We start from the raw sequence: 14,917 nt of genomic DNA on the forward strand, positions 1-14,917 counted from the left end.
CAGCTTTTAATCCCAGTATAAACCAGTCTGTAGCAGCTTTTAATCCCAGTATAAACCAGTCTGTAGCAGCTTTTAATCCCAGTATAAACCAGTCTGTAGCAGCTTTTAATCCCAGTATAAACCAGTCTGTAGCAGCTTTTAATCCCAGTATAAACCAGTCTGTAGCAGCTTTTAATCCCAGTATAAACCAGTCTGTAGCAGCTTTTAATCCCAGTATAAACCAGTCTGTAGCAGCTTTTAATCCCAGTATAAACCAGTCTGTAGCAGCTTTTAATCCCAGTATAAACCAGTCTGTAGCAGCTTTTAATCCCAGTATAAACCAGTCTGTAGCAGCTTTTAATCCCAGTATAAACCAGTCTGTAGCAGCTTTTAATCCCAGTATAAACCAGTCTGTAGCATCTTTTAATCCCAGTATAAACCAGTGTGTAGCAGCTTTTAATCCCAGTATAAACCAGTCTGTAAAAGCTTTTAATCCCAGTATAAACCAGTGTGTAGCAGCTTTTAATCCCAGTATAAACCAGTGTGTAGCAGCTTTTAATCCCAGTATAAACCAGTGTGTAGCAGCTTTTAATCCCAGTATAAACCAGTCTGTAGCAGCTTTTAATCCCAGTATAAACCAGTGTGTAGCAGCTTTTAATCCCAGTATAAACCAGTCTGTAAAAGCTTTTAATCCCAGTATAAACCAGTCTGTAGCAGCTTTTAATCCCAGTATAAACCAGTGTGTAGCAGCTTTTAATCCCAGTATAAACCAGTCTGTAGCATCTTTTAATCCCAGTATAAACCAGTGTGTAGCAGCTTTTAATCCCAGTATAAACCAGTGTGTAAAAGCTTTTAATCCCAGTATAAACCAGTGTGTAGCAGCTTTTAATCCCAGTATAAACCAGTCTGTAGCAGTTTTTAATCCCAGTATAAACCAGTGTGTAGCAGCTTTTAATCCCAGTATAAACCAGTCTGTAACAGCTTTTAATCCCAGTATAAACCAGTCTGTAAAAGCTTTTAATCCCAGTATAAACCAGTGTGTAGCAGCTTTTAATCCCAGTATAAACCAGTCTGTAGCAGCTTTTAATCCCAGTATAAACCAGTCTGTAGCAGCTTTTAATCCCAGTATAAACCAGTCTGTAGCAGCTTTTAATCCCAGTATAAACCAGTCTGTAGCAGCTTTTAATCCCAGTATAAACCAGTCTGTAGCAGCTTTTAATCCCAGTATAAACCAGTCTGTAGCATCTTTTAATCCCAGTATAAACCAGTGTGTAGCAGCTTTTAATCCCAGTATAAACCAGTGTGTAGCAGCTTTTAATCCCAGTATAAACCAGTGTGTAGCAGCTTTTAATCCCAGTATAAACCAGTCTGTAGCAGCTTTTAATCCCAGTATAAACCAGTGTGTAGCAGCTTTTAATCCCAGTATAAACCAGTCTGTAAAAGCTTTTAATCCCAGTATAAACCAGTCTGTAGCAGCTTTTAATCCCAGTATAAACCAGTGTGTAGCAGCTTTTAATCCCAGTATAAACCAGTCTGTAGCATCTTTTAATCCCAGTATAAACCAGTGTGTAGCAGCTTTTAATCCCAGTATAAACCAGTCTGTAAAAGCTTTTAATCCCAGTATAAACCAGTGTGTAGCAGCTTTTAATCCCAGTATAAACCAGTGTGTAGCAGCTTTTAATCCCAGTATAAACCAGTGTGTAGCAGCTTTTAATCCCAGTATAAACCAGTCTGTAACAGCTTTTAATCCCAGTATAAACCAGTCTGTAGCAGCTTTTAATCCCAGTATAAACCAGTCTGTAGCAGCTTTTAATCCCAGTATAAACCAGTCTGTAAAAGCTTTTAATCCCAGTATAAACCAGTGTGTAGCAGCTTTTAATCCCAGTATAAACCAGTGTGTAGCAGCTTTTAATCCCAGTATAAACCAGTGTGTAGCAGCTTTTAATCCCAGTATAAACCAGTCTGTAAAAGCTTTTAATCCCAGTATAAACCAGTGTGTAGCAGCTTTTAATCCCAGTATAAACCAGTGTGTAGCAGCTTTTAATCCCAGTATAAACCAGTGTGTAGCAGCTTTTAATCCCAGTATAAACCAGTGTGTAGCAGCTTTTAATCCCAGTATAAACCAGTGTGTAGCAGCTTTTAATCCCAGTATAAACCAGTCTGTAGCAGCTTTTAATCTCAGTATAAACCAGTGTGTAGCAGCTTTTAATCCCAGTATAAACCAGTGTGTAGCAGCTTTTAATCCCAGTATAAACCAGTGTGTAGCAGCTTTTAATCCCAGTATAAACCAGTGTGTAGCAGCTTTTAATCCCAGTATAAACCAGTCTGTAGCAGCTTTTAATCCCAGTATAAACCAGTGTGTAGCAGCTGTCAGACTGGGAGGTAAAATGATGTAAAATGAATGTATGAATAGATGTAGCAGCATAAAGGTCGACCAGAAGAAGAAAGCAGAATTTATTACTAACAGAACTTTGTAGAAATAACACACAGACCAACAGTGACCAAACCTTTTCTCATCTCATCGTTCTCTCAAGTCTTTCAGGAGAAAAAATATTGTTATTGAAACAAACACACAACAGAAACTATTTCCATGTTTCCACTTTTTCCTCATTTCCAGTTATTCCTGCTACTATTTACCTGCTATCCTCACTAAACCAACTCCAGCTCAGCTGCTTTGTGGCGCCACCGTGCATCAGAAACGTCTTCTTGGCTTTATTCCAGCCATAGAGGAGCATTATTTTTCTTCTTTTCACACACACATAGAACTTTCTGCTCACTGGTTGATCTTTGGCTGCTCCTGATTGGACGTTAACGTCAATCTAAGCTCTCTGATTGGTGGAAAGTCTGACAGGAAGTGGCTTCATCATCATGTCCAGGTCTAAATAGAGGTCTCTTAGCAACATAGTAGTGATGGTGATGTTTTTATGGTGAAATGTGATAAATAATGCTGTTATCATGGATCATTGTGGATTTACCAGATAGAGTCTCTGAATAAAACTACATTTAGTGGCTGGATTGTAAACCTCCTGGACGGGATAGAAATGCTGGAAAACTTCCGTAGATCAGCTAAAGGGTTAAATATCCATCACATTTACCCCACAGAGACACACACCACAGCTCCTGGTGGAGGAGGTGGACCTCTGGGAGATCTGCTGGAGGTTTAAGGGTTAAAATAAAAAAAAATTAAACATGCTGCTTCTTAGTCACAAATTATTCTGACAAGATCAGATATTCAGTTCTCTTTTTGACGATGAAGATGTGATGAGTTTGGTTTCAGGTTAGAGTAGCTGCAGGGTAGTTTGGTTTCATGAAGCAGAAACTGATAAGAGTAAAAACTGTTTGCTTCGCTCTTGAACTCTGATAAAATCGTGACGTGTTGAATCAGCAGCAACATAAATCCACCCGCAGCAGAGATGCCTGTAACACGGAGCAACGGGAGACTCAACGAGTCTTTCATGTTTTAACTGGAGCTGTTTGTTGCTTCCAGTTTTTAGTTTAATTTTCTCAGATTAACGTGTGCATCAGTTTATGCTCATTTATTACAAAGATCAGGAAGGATTATTATGTTTGGGTTACACTGCTTATCTTCCCTGAGATGATAAGAAAAAAGCAGAAACACTGACATGAGTAGAAAAAATAAATAAATACATTAATATTAATAACATCAGGATACCCAACTGGTGCAGCTGTTCAGCACATTCTCCACCTCATACCTGGACATGTACGCTCACATTTAAGACAAACAGGATGGAGAATGCACTTCGTGTGTGTGTGTGAGCAGCGTGCACACACCCCTCTGTGGTTTGCATTTCCAGCCCAGCAAGCAAGTTCAGGCATGTTGACGAGTGTCTGTTGAGTATGCAAATCAGAGCATTTTCTTTTAGAGCAGTTTGTTTCCTTTAAGCAGCTTATTTCTGCTCCAGCATGAACTTAAGGCGGTTACATACTCCGTGAGAAGCCAGAACTTTCTTCTTGTCTGTTCACATAAAAACACAGACGTCCCCCTAAAACATGCAGGTGAGAGGGTCCTGGGGACCTGGACTGAAAAGCACTACTTTACAGGGTCGAGTCATCCACCGGAGGGTAGAACAGAATTCAGAGCTCACCTCAAAGTGTCAACATCAGTTTTAGGGCTGGATGTGCCTGCTGCCAGCAACATGTACGTGTCAAGTTGTGATGTTAACGTAAATACGAATACGAGGTGAGTGGTAAACACAACGGCGCCTCTCGGACCTTGTTTGTTTTTACTGGCGTCTTCATGATTTTTCCTCCCAGTTGCATCGTGACAAACACTCGTACCTTAAAAGTTGGCAACAGATTGGTAAACTATTTACGAAAATGCTTCAGAAATACAACGTGACCAGCAGACTGGCCTCCTCACTACTTCAGAGTCCCAGTGCTGCATACTGCCCCTAGTGGTGACCTCCAGTATTGAGCGTTTTGGCTGCGTCCTGCTGCTGCGAGTAAATTCACAGACGATGCAGAACGCTGACGTGCACGTTCGCGTACGCAGCTCGTACGTCTCTGCTCTTAGCCAATAACAAACATGGTGACAGGGGAGGTCATGATGATGTTCGTCCTCAGAGGGAGACTTAAAAAGAGGCGGCGCCGTGACGGCGGTGGTCTGTGCTGCCATTAAATGCATTCCAGGTTTATCTTTTTCTTTGTTCCTTTCGCGGCCTGCACTTCAGCTACACTGCTCAATACTGCCCCCATGGTTTCTGCTGGTACTACTCCATAGAGATGTGTGATACTGCAGGATCTGGTAATAGTTCATCCTGAACTGGGACTGCTGTAATTCCTCACCTTGTTCCTGCTTCTTATCCCTCTTTCAGCCACGGGAACAAGGAAGTTTTCTCCTGTTTAGGAATCCAGTTGGCTGTCAACTTCTTCCTGGACCGAGGACACACCGACGTCACCGTGTTTGTCCCGCTGTGGAGGAAGGAGCAGCCCCGACCAGATGTTCCCATCACAGGTACGAGGGCGGGACTCCAGCTGGGTTAAAGGTTGTAACACACGGAGCTGACCTGAGGCTGAGGACAGGCAGCTGGAAAGATTCACCCTCTTACTTCACATTGTTTTAAAGGAAAACTGCCACGTTCTCATAATCTGGGGTTAAATATCTGAGCTGGAGTCTGTTTATTAGATCTGGTTCTAAACCCCGTCACTCCTTTTATTACAGATGTGCTACAAACCACCTCTGGTCTGTTATGTTATTTTGTTTGTTTTGTTTTATTTTAAGTAACTCATTTATTTTATTTATTATTTTTTATGTTTATGTTTTTAATTGATTCTTTTCCTGTATTAGATTTTATGTATTGATGCTAAGGGGTTAAAGAAGTCGCTAGCATTCAGTAAATCCTCGTTTGTTTCTTTGGTGTCTAGTTTTCTTTCGCTTATGACAGGATGAGAAGTCCAAGTCTAATTCGTCAATTAGCCATGACATCATCGTGACGTCATCAATAATAAAATTTAAAAAGACTTTATCTCCAAATGGAAATAGTAAAACGTGTATGAGATGTTATTCGTATATTGTGTGTGTTCCATAAACAGCTGTTTTAATTCTATATTTAACCTTGTGTGGGCTCTAGTGTCCTTTATTGTCCAGCCACTAGAGGAGAATGTGGGTGAGGGAGGCGGGGCTTGTTTTAAGGTCCGTGAGCTAAACACCACGCCCACAGGAGCAACAACACAACCGGTTATTTTCCTCGCCTTCCCGTCTGGTCTTTTTCTGAGGGTTTAGTAACCGTGCTGCTCTGGTCCGTTGCCTCCACTGTGGGTGAAAACTCCAACAGAAACAGCTGGTAAATTTTCCGCTGCCATCGGGGTCAGAGGAGAGCGATTCCTCCGAGCGGGTCCTGGGTGTGGAACGGGGCGGGGTCGGATGTCCGACTCCGCCTTCAAACCGTTTCCATGGGATCATTTTTTCCTTCCTCGTCTGCGTTTATGCAGCATCTTGGTCGTAAGCGGAGCGGAATCGTGGAAAGTGGATCGGAGCGAGCTATGGTCATATAAATATACGTAACATGGACTCTCTGTGTCTCTGAACATCCCTCCTAAAATGTTTTAAGTAAAAAGTGTTTCTGTCGTGTTTGCCGCACAGTTTTCAGTATGACCACAATGTCTGCTGCCAGCAGGTTTTTTATCCATGTCAGCAATAATTTCCAGCTAAGCTGTGCTGCTAGCTGCTATCAGTCAGCCACACAATCTTTCTCTAGTCCTTATAAACGCCGTTTTTCTGTCTGGTTCTGTTTCTCTGTAGACACCATGCGCTGTCTGGAACTATTGATAAATGGAAGGACAGTTTAAAGGAAGTATATTTTTTCCATTGTGAGTAATCTTAAATTAAAGATTCTATGTGGTTCTTGCATTTGTCCAGCAGATGGTTATTTTTCATTTAGTTCACACCCACTGCATGTCCGACCTCGCCCATATCCAGCCCCGCCCCGTTCTGCCATCCGCAGCGGGGGTTATTGTTTACTCCTGGGTGAAGCTGCAGCTAGCTTCAGGGTTTACTTTACCCAGCAGCAGTGAAGCAGACATGGACTCTGTTGGAACTAGTGACCCTTTCTGACTGGGTCACTCCAACTTTGAATTAAAAACAACCACAGGTTTAAAAAGATCGAGTGGAGAACGCTGCGACACCAAGAGGAGGCAAAAGTTGGTTTGACCAAAAGTTACTCCATTCAAAACAAATCCTTCTAAAATATTAAAGGAGAATCCAGAAGGTCCAACAGTGGCCAGACCCGTCAGGACAGTCAAAATCAACCGGCTCGTCAGGGGCTGGCGCCTTCTTGAGGTGGTCCTGTGTTGTAGAAAAATTACCAAGAGTCTGGAATGAGTAAAAGTATATAAGGTTTATTTACAGGAGAAGTATTGAATAAAGAATTACTTGCAAGTAAAGAGAGTTGTTGTCCCGACTCGCGTGAAGTCGGGAGCGACTCTGATGATTCATCAGAGAGAAAAGTTTTATTCATGGTCTCCAGCTGAAGGTCAAACAGTAAAATAATAAATGAATGAAATGAAATAGACGACTGAGTGGAGCCACTTTCTTCCAGTTTTCAGACAAAGCCCACAAACCACAACAAGCTGATATCCCAAACAACTATTGCTATCTAGCAGGTGGAAAACCAGCCTCAACTCTGCCATATCAGAGCACGGTGTTTGGTTCATTTTTCCTCATTATTCCGTCCCTACTTGTTTCCGCCTGGAGCAGATGTAGATCAACTAATGAGACGAAGCTGACAAGACAAAACTAGTTTCTTGGCTTCATTTTGTCTGGGACTGTTTTTCTGAAGCAGTGTTGTAAGAAGGTTAAAACCGGCCTCGTAAATCATAATTTGGTTGTCTGAATGACCTCTGAGGAGGGAAACAGCCTCACAGGTTGAGTCTTTCCAACCTCTAACAGAAAAAGCTGTATCTGTAAGTCTGCTTCATAAATGATGCAGAATGAAATGTGGGGTTTTCTGATGGTTGGCAGCACAAATATGTGGGCTGCTGACTCTTCGTATTTTTGTAGATGAACAGATTTGCTGTGCAGATAAAGTGTTTTGTTGCAGGATGTAGTTAATATCTAACCAGGTCAGTGCTGGGAAAGACCCAGGTTAAGATTAAACCGGGGCTTTCTGGAAAATCCGAACTAAGACGTGACTCTGTTGCAGCTGTAGTCACTGTTCTGACTTCAGGCTCTGCTGTGAACAACTAGCAGCTTTTATCTGCTAATGAAAGAAATCTTTCCATCACAGTTTTTTTATCATATTAAACAGAAAACATGACACTCTGCTTCTCTGAAATGCTTCTTTACATCCTAGAGAATATATTTTCTTCCAGGGCCGCCTGAGTGGCTCCACAGATGACTGAAAACCATGTTTACTGTCATCGAAGAAAACAGTGACGACAATCAAGCATCACCCAGCTGGCAATGGGTCAGTTTTTGATTTTGTTGGGTCATTTTATTTATATATATATATAAAAACTCTTCCCTCATCCCCCCTCCCATGTGCCCTGGGTAGGCTCGCTGCTCATCTCCAGCTCGGGTTCTCTACCAGAGTCCTGGGAGCTTGAGGGTCCTCCAGCATCTTAGCTGTTCCTAGAACTGCTCTCTAGGATGGAGACGTCTGATGGTTCTTCAGGTATCTGGTGGAGCCACTTCTCCAGTGTGGGGGACACGGTCCCCAGTGCTCCAATGACCACTGGTACTACTGTTGCCTTCACCTTCCAGGCTTTCTCCAGTTCTTCCTTGAGTCCTTGGTATTTCTCCAGGTTCTCGTGTTCCCTTTTCCTGATACTTCCATCTGTGGGGATGTTACAACCATCACTACGGCTTTCCTTTGCTGCTTGTCCATGATCACAGTGTCCCGTTGGTTGGCCTCTACCGTGTTGTCGGTCTGTATCTGGAAGTCCCACAGGATCTTAGCCCTCTCATCCTCCACCTTGGAAGGGGTTTCTCAGTGCGACCTAGAGGTCTCCAGTCCATATTCAGCAGATGTTTCTGGACACGATGCCGGCTACTTGGTTATGGCATTCCATGTATTCTTTGCCTGTCAGTATCTTGCACCCTGCCCAAGAGAAAGTCGGTTAACAGTAAATATTTGTAAGCATTGGTTCTTTCTGATGATACAATACAGTACAAATGGGAAACCTTCAGACATATAAAAACTCACAAATGGTGATTAATCATGATTAATATGGAAGCTATGATTAATATGGTTAAAAATTTAATCATTTGACAGCCCTAATATGTGTATGTATGTGTGTGTGTGTGTGTGTGTGTGTGTGTGTGTGTGTATTATCTAATTTTATTTATTATAAATAGAAAATAATATATTTTTATTATATACATACAGTTGAAATTATTTCAATTTTATTTTAAACATCATAAAAAAAATCAGTTTACTTTTCTTGGGTTATTTTTAGCACATTTTTGGGGTGATCATCCAAACATAAAATGAAATGAACCCACATGTTGAACAAGAGAGAAAGGCTGGCCTAGTGGAGGAAGACGTGAGATAGATGAGCACTGCAACAACGCCAAGTCCAGTTCCAGTTATTCAAGTTGTAGAAAGATATAGTATGAGGGGGGGTGGGGGGTACAAATTGGGGCTCCGCCCACTGGTTCTGGCCCGGACCTGCATCTCCTGCATCAGCTGAAACCAGTACAGTTCAGGGTGTCCCGGGTGGTGTGCTGGCAAGATTATTGCAGTATGGGCCAGAAACATGACTGAGAATCCATCATAAGGTTTCTGCATCTTTGCTGCACAGATCAGCACATCCTGCGAGACCTGGAGAGGAGGAAGATCCTGGTGTTCACGCCGTCTCGGCGCGTCGCTGGTAAACGTGTCGTCTGTAACGACGACTGCTTCATCGTCAAGCACGCCTTCGAGTCCGACGGCATCATCGTGTCCAACGATATGTACCGGGACCTGCAGGGAGAGAAGCCGGAGTGGAAGCGCTTCATCGACGAGAGGCTACTCATGTACTCCTTCGTCAGTAACAAGTGAGTTCTCCCTTCCTGGTCCGTCCCCATCCTGGATGAATGGAGCAATTAACTGATTAGGTAGATGTTTGAAGGGCATTTTCTCAGATAAGTGTTGGGATTTCAGGTTTATGCCTCCTGACGATCCTCTCGGCCGCCACGGACCAACATTGGAGAACTTCCTGCAAAAGTTTCCAAAGACTCAGAGGAAACAGCTGTGTCCTTATGGTGAGGGAGCCTCTGTAAGACACCAATGCTGCTGTCTGACATCAGTTTTACCATCTTATACAAACATAAACACAGTTAAAAGCATTTCTATTAGCTGACACTATCAGGACAGCGATTTAATGATGTCACTGTTATCATGAAGAAAATACACAGAAATTGAGTTATTTCTGTGTATAGAGTGGGACAGCGCATTTAAATGCACACCAAAAATCTGATAAGTGGAGTTATGAGATAAAGTGGTCATGTAGATAGCATGATCTTATTATGCTTTATTATGAGAAATCAGATTAACTCACCTACATTTCTCCCCAATACTCTGATGGCTTCCTGCATGTAGACCCGTATTGCTAATTGATTTAGTCTTTCACATCTGAGCATGTGCGAAAACCTGCATCACTTCCATTAAAAAGACAGAGGTGACATCTTCACATGAGCAGAACATGAAAGAAAAACAAGGAAGTCGGAGTAAAATTAAATAAAACATTCACATGTAGTTTATGGAGAACCTTACTAGCTCTCACATTAGCAGCTAACGCTAAGATTGCAGGCACTGCCGTGTTCAACAAAGACCGGATGTTTTGAAAAGAACAGGAAGTTGTAGCGCTACGTTCATAGTCCAGAATAAATCCTATATTTGACTGGAAAAAGTAGACCAGGATTTTTGGAATATCACTTTCCAGACATGGATGTAGATACGTCAGATCTAATTTTTACAGTAATCTGGTTACTTCCAGTTATCTGATTTTGATGTAACAGATTAGTTGAAGCAACACGTGAGGGTTAGAGAGAAGGAACAAACCAAATCATGTGACGGTGCTGTGTTTGTCTTCCAGGGAAGAAATGCACTTATGGGATCAAATGTAAATTCCATCATCCTGAGCGAGCCAAACAGTCGAACCGTGCTCTGGCCGGCGAACTTCGTCAGAGCGTCCATCACCCGCCCACCTCTCAGAAACAAGCTTCTACTGGCGGTGGTCCGGCGCCGGGACTCATGCTGGCCAACGACTTGGCTAAGAAACTGACTCTGTTACATGAGAGCAGCTCGATGGAGAACAACAAACATGTGGCTCAGGTGAAGGGGACTCGTCGCTCCAGTAAAAGGACCCCGAAAAAGGCCGGCCAGCACTCTGATCACGCCTCGAAGCGGCATGGTGGCTCCCAGGAGCAGCTGGACTCTGGTTTGGGCTCTATAGACAGTCAGCCACTGGAGGCTGGACAGAGTCTCTGCGATCAGCTGTATGGCCCGTCGTACAGGAGCATCCAACAGCACTACTGCCCTTCGAGAGCTTCATCCTGCAGCTGCTGCTCACAAGGCCCTCCCTCTCTGGGCTGTACACCATCTTTCCACCCAGACTTCAGCCCCTATGGTCTGCCTCGGTACCCCGGCTCTCTGTACCCGGTCAGCAGGCCTGCATACAGCCAGCCGGCAGACTTCCAGAACCACAGAGTCCGCCCCACCCAGCAGCAGCCACACTGGTCCAACCCATTCATCCCCCATCCTCTGGTGGCCCGCAGCCTGCCGAAAGACTTCGCGCACCAAGACCATCCACCAGGACCGACGAGTGAGGAACGAGAAGTCGTCCGGAAGAAGCTCCTCGCCATCTTCAGTGCCCAACTAGTGGACACGGCCATGGATATGTTTCCTGAGCAGCTGGACCCACAGATGCTGGTGGCCAAGATCCTCATGCTGCAGGGTCAAAACCTGTCCCTTAGATGAGTCCAGACCGGCCTGAGCCCTGGTCTGGCAGGGACTGAAAACAAACCGGTGTATGGTTTTCTGTATCGTGGTATCCACTGTGCTATAAGCTGTGCCTCATTGAGCTGTGAAGAGGCAGCGTGTTGATGCAAATTGTGTCTTTAGTTAAAACTGTAAAAGCATTTTAATGTCCTTTCATGGGTCGAATGTCCGACTTGAAGCTGAAGCAGCCACGAGCTTCAAAACACCAGTCTGTTTGGTCGCTGAGGTGAACATAATAAAAGGAACGCTTGGTTTATACTGAGATGAATTCTGAATGTTCTGTTCCTGTCTGTCATATTGGCACCGTTTTTATGTTTTCACTGCGAGCTGGCCAACAATACAACCAAAGCAGCGCCTGATTTAGAGTGTCAGGGTGGTTTATTTAACAATGTGAGGTTTGGTTCTGGTTGAGGCTGCCTTACTGGAGATCCTCGGGTCCAGCCGGAACGTCACCTGTCTGACTTATTCTGTTCACACTATGCTCCTGTACCAAAGCTTACTGATGAGATAAAGAGAAATCATGATTTGTCTTTGTCATGGAGGTGGTTTAAAGTCGTCTTCAAATCTAACGTTGTCTGTAAGTAGCTGTGCTAGCCGGCCATGTTGACTCACTCACCACCGCTGCTCTGTGCAGGTTACGTCCTACGAAGTATAACCAGGACTTTTTAGATTTAGTGGATTATTTTCCTCTTATTCAGTTTATCAACAGGAACGTGGCCATACATTAGACCTGGTTTTTGCATGTCCGTCCATCCATCCTCAGTTATCTGGGTTCGGATCGAGGGGGCAGCAGCCTAAGAAGGGTAGCCCAGAATTCCTTCTGCCCGGCCACTTTGTCCAGCTCATCCTAGAGGATCCCGAGACGTTCCCAGGCCAGCCGATAGACATAAACCTGTTACATACAAGAACAAGAAGAAAGGAAGAACTTCCTTCTTGTTCTTGAGGCCATTAGAATAAAATGACCTCAATTCGTTCTTGTGGTCCTGGTTTGGGAGTTCTTGCACCGTGTTCTTGACACATCAGCTGAGCAGAACTTTCTTCATGTGGGGCTCTGAAAACTATTATGTGATTGGTTGGACATATGAGGTGGGCGTGGTTAATGCAGAAAAGCGTAAAGTGGAAAGTTGTCACTTCCGCTGATGCGAGGTTGAACGGATAGTTTTAATGAACAGCTGATCGATGTGATGAGAAAGTACAAACATGTTTACAACACATGCCATTTAAAGACAGACACCACCCGTGCACAACTCATCCTGCCACGGACAAAGCTTCTCAAGTATGAATAACCGGCTCACCTGTTCACTGCACATAAAGAGACGGACACCCCCTGAAGTAATCCCCGTCACAAATGAAGCTTATCATGAAGTATGAACTGAAGCTCCGTTTCCACCAACGAGTGCGGGCCGGGTCAGGATGCACTTTTATGCCATTTCCACACACAAAAACTGGGTAAGGTTCCCTAATATCCAACCATCCTATTTTTTGGGATCCTTCTGTTGGGGTACCAAGCTAACCAATTCCACCTTAAAGGGTGGAGCTTACGCTGCAATCCTTTGATTGGTTGAAAAGGTCCGTCACCTCCCGTATTGTGAAGAAAATTATATTTATGTAAATAAGTACACAAACTTTTTGTAAGTTTTGTATTTTTTGTCTGAGAACACGGAGACTGTACGAAGACTGTTTCTCTGCGTGAACTAATAGAGCTTTAAATAATGAATTTATTTTTTACAGTTATTGTCATATATTAATATATTTTGTTGTATTGTTTAATTTTTGTGGTGTTCTGACTTTGATTAGAAAGTAATTTAAATTTTTCCCCCTCTATAGTATCGCATCGAGCTTGAAATTTTAGAATCGAGACAACCCTACTGCCCGTGCAACCTGCAAAACAAAGCAGGAACGGCTCCTTGTTTGGAGCTTAAAATGGCGTTACAAAGCGCCGCTCCGTGGACATCTGTGGAGGTCTGCATTTCCCTCTGGGTTAATGGGAAGGAAGAGGTACAGAACTTCACAGGGCCATCCAAAACGAAAAACACTATATTTACTTTTTATTCAAACTCTTAATCCCCACATTTTTAACACACTGCTCTCTGATTTAAATGACACTACAACTAGCTTCTCTAAGCTAGTCACTGACTGGATTGTTAGCATTGGAGAGGCTAATGATTAGCACGCTCTCAAGCATCTCAAGGCAACTGGAGTTCTAAGGTAAATTGGTCATTAATGAAAGTGGCCAATTAAAAATTTTGATGAATAAATTATCCTAAATAAAAATGGAAATTGTCTCATATATAAAATTAAAAGGGCCTTTTATTCCATCACACTTTCGTGTGTGTGTGTGTGGTTTTTACGCTTATTTATTTAACTATTGTCTCTGATTGAGTGACAGTAAATTGGGGGCTCTGTGTTGACCCAGTTCCAGTTAGGATGATACAGGATAAATTAAATGACTAAATAATTGATTACATTTTTTATTTTAGCTCCATCATTCCACATTTTGCTTTCCTGGGTTTCATTGGACTTGTTTTAGTTTCCTCTGCGACAGTTTTTCTTTTGCCATGGAGGTTCTGGTTCATGCTCAGGCTTTGAAAGGGTTTCAGGAAGAACAGCAGGGTTCTGTTCCGACTGCACCGCAGGGTGTGGTCCATCATCTGTTCCGGTTCCAGGAACTGGTTTTGGTTCTGATGCAAACTTTGGTTGTGTTTCTGGTGCAGGCTTTTGCTCAGATTCTGGTTTTATTCTAGATTCTTCTGATGAAAATACAGGTTCTGCTTGAGTTTCTGGTTCTGATGCAGGTTCAGGTCCAGGTTCTGGTGGAGTGACCGGTTTTGATTCTGGTCCTGGCTGTGAAGCTGGTTCAGGTCCAGGTTCTGGTGGAGCCTCCGGTTTTGATTCTGGTCCTGGCTGTGAAGCTGGTTCAGGTCCAGGTTCAGGTGGAGCCTCCGGTTTTGATTCTGTTGGTGGTTCTGATGCAGGTTCAGGCCCAGGTTCTGGTGGAGCCTCTGGTTTTGATTCTGGTCCTGGTTCTGATGCAGGTTCAGATCCAGGTTCTGATGGAACCTCTGGTTTTGATTCTGGTCCTGGTTCTGATGCAGGTCCAGGTTCTGGTGGAGCCTCTGGTTTTGATTCTGGTTCTGGTTCTGATGCGGGTTCAGGCCCAGGTTCAGGTGGAGCCTCTGGTTTTGATTCTGGTCCTGGTTCTGATGCAGGTCCAGGTTCTGGTGGAGCCTCCGGTTTTGATTCTGTTGGTGGTTCTGATGCAGGTTCAGCTCCAGGTTCTGGTGGAGCCTCAGGTTTTGATTCTGGTCCTGGTTCTGATGCAGGTTCGGGTCCAGGTGGAGCCTCTGGTTTTGATTCTGGTCCTGGTTCTGATGCAGGTTCAGGTCCAGGTGGAGCCTCCGGTTTTGATTCTGGTCCTGGTTCTGATGCAGGTTCAGGCCCAGGTTCTGTTGGAGCCTCCGGTTTTGATTCTGATTCTGATGCAGGTTCAGGTCCAG

At 43.7% G+C, this 14,917-nt stretch overlaps 1 protein-coding gene across 1 annotated transcript in view; it reads left to right on the forward strand.

Moving 5' to 3' along the window:
• si:dkey-206d17.12 (uncharacterized protein LOC563108 homolog) overlaps positions 1 to 11,791 on the forward strand; it is a 15,018-nt gene extending 3,227 nt beyond the window's left edge. Inside the window, exons 3-6 of the mRNA XM_042011327.1 lie at positions 4,815 to 4,954; positions 9,241 to 9,475; positions 9,582 to 9,682; positions 10,516 to 11,791. Coding sequence (XP_041867261.1) covers positions 4,815 to 4,954; positions 9,241 to 9,475; positions 9,582 to 9,682; positions 10,516 to 11,399 — 1,360 coding nt within the window. The 3' untranslated portion in view covers positions 11,400 to 11,791. The remainder of the gene's footprint in view (positions 1 to 4,814; positions 4,955 to 9,240; positions 9,476 to 9,581; positions 9,683 to 10,515) is intronic.
• Positions 11,792 to 14,917: the final 3,126 nt, after the last annotated feature.

The sequence above is a fragment of the Melanotaenia boesemani genome, chromosome 17, assembly GCF_017639745.1.
Source record: "Melanotaenia boesemani isolate fMelBoe1 chromosome 17, fMelBoe1.pri, whole genome shotgun sequence".
NCBI classification, from domain to species: domain Eukaryota; kingdom Metazoa; phylum Chordata; class Actinopteri; order Atheriniformes; family Melanotaeniidae; genus Melanotaenia; species Melanotaenia boesemani.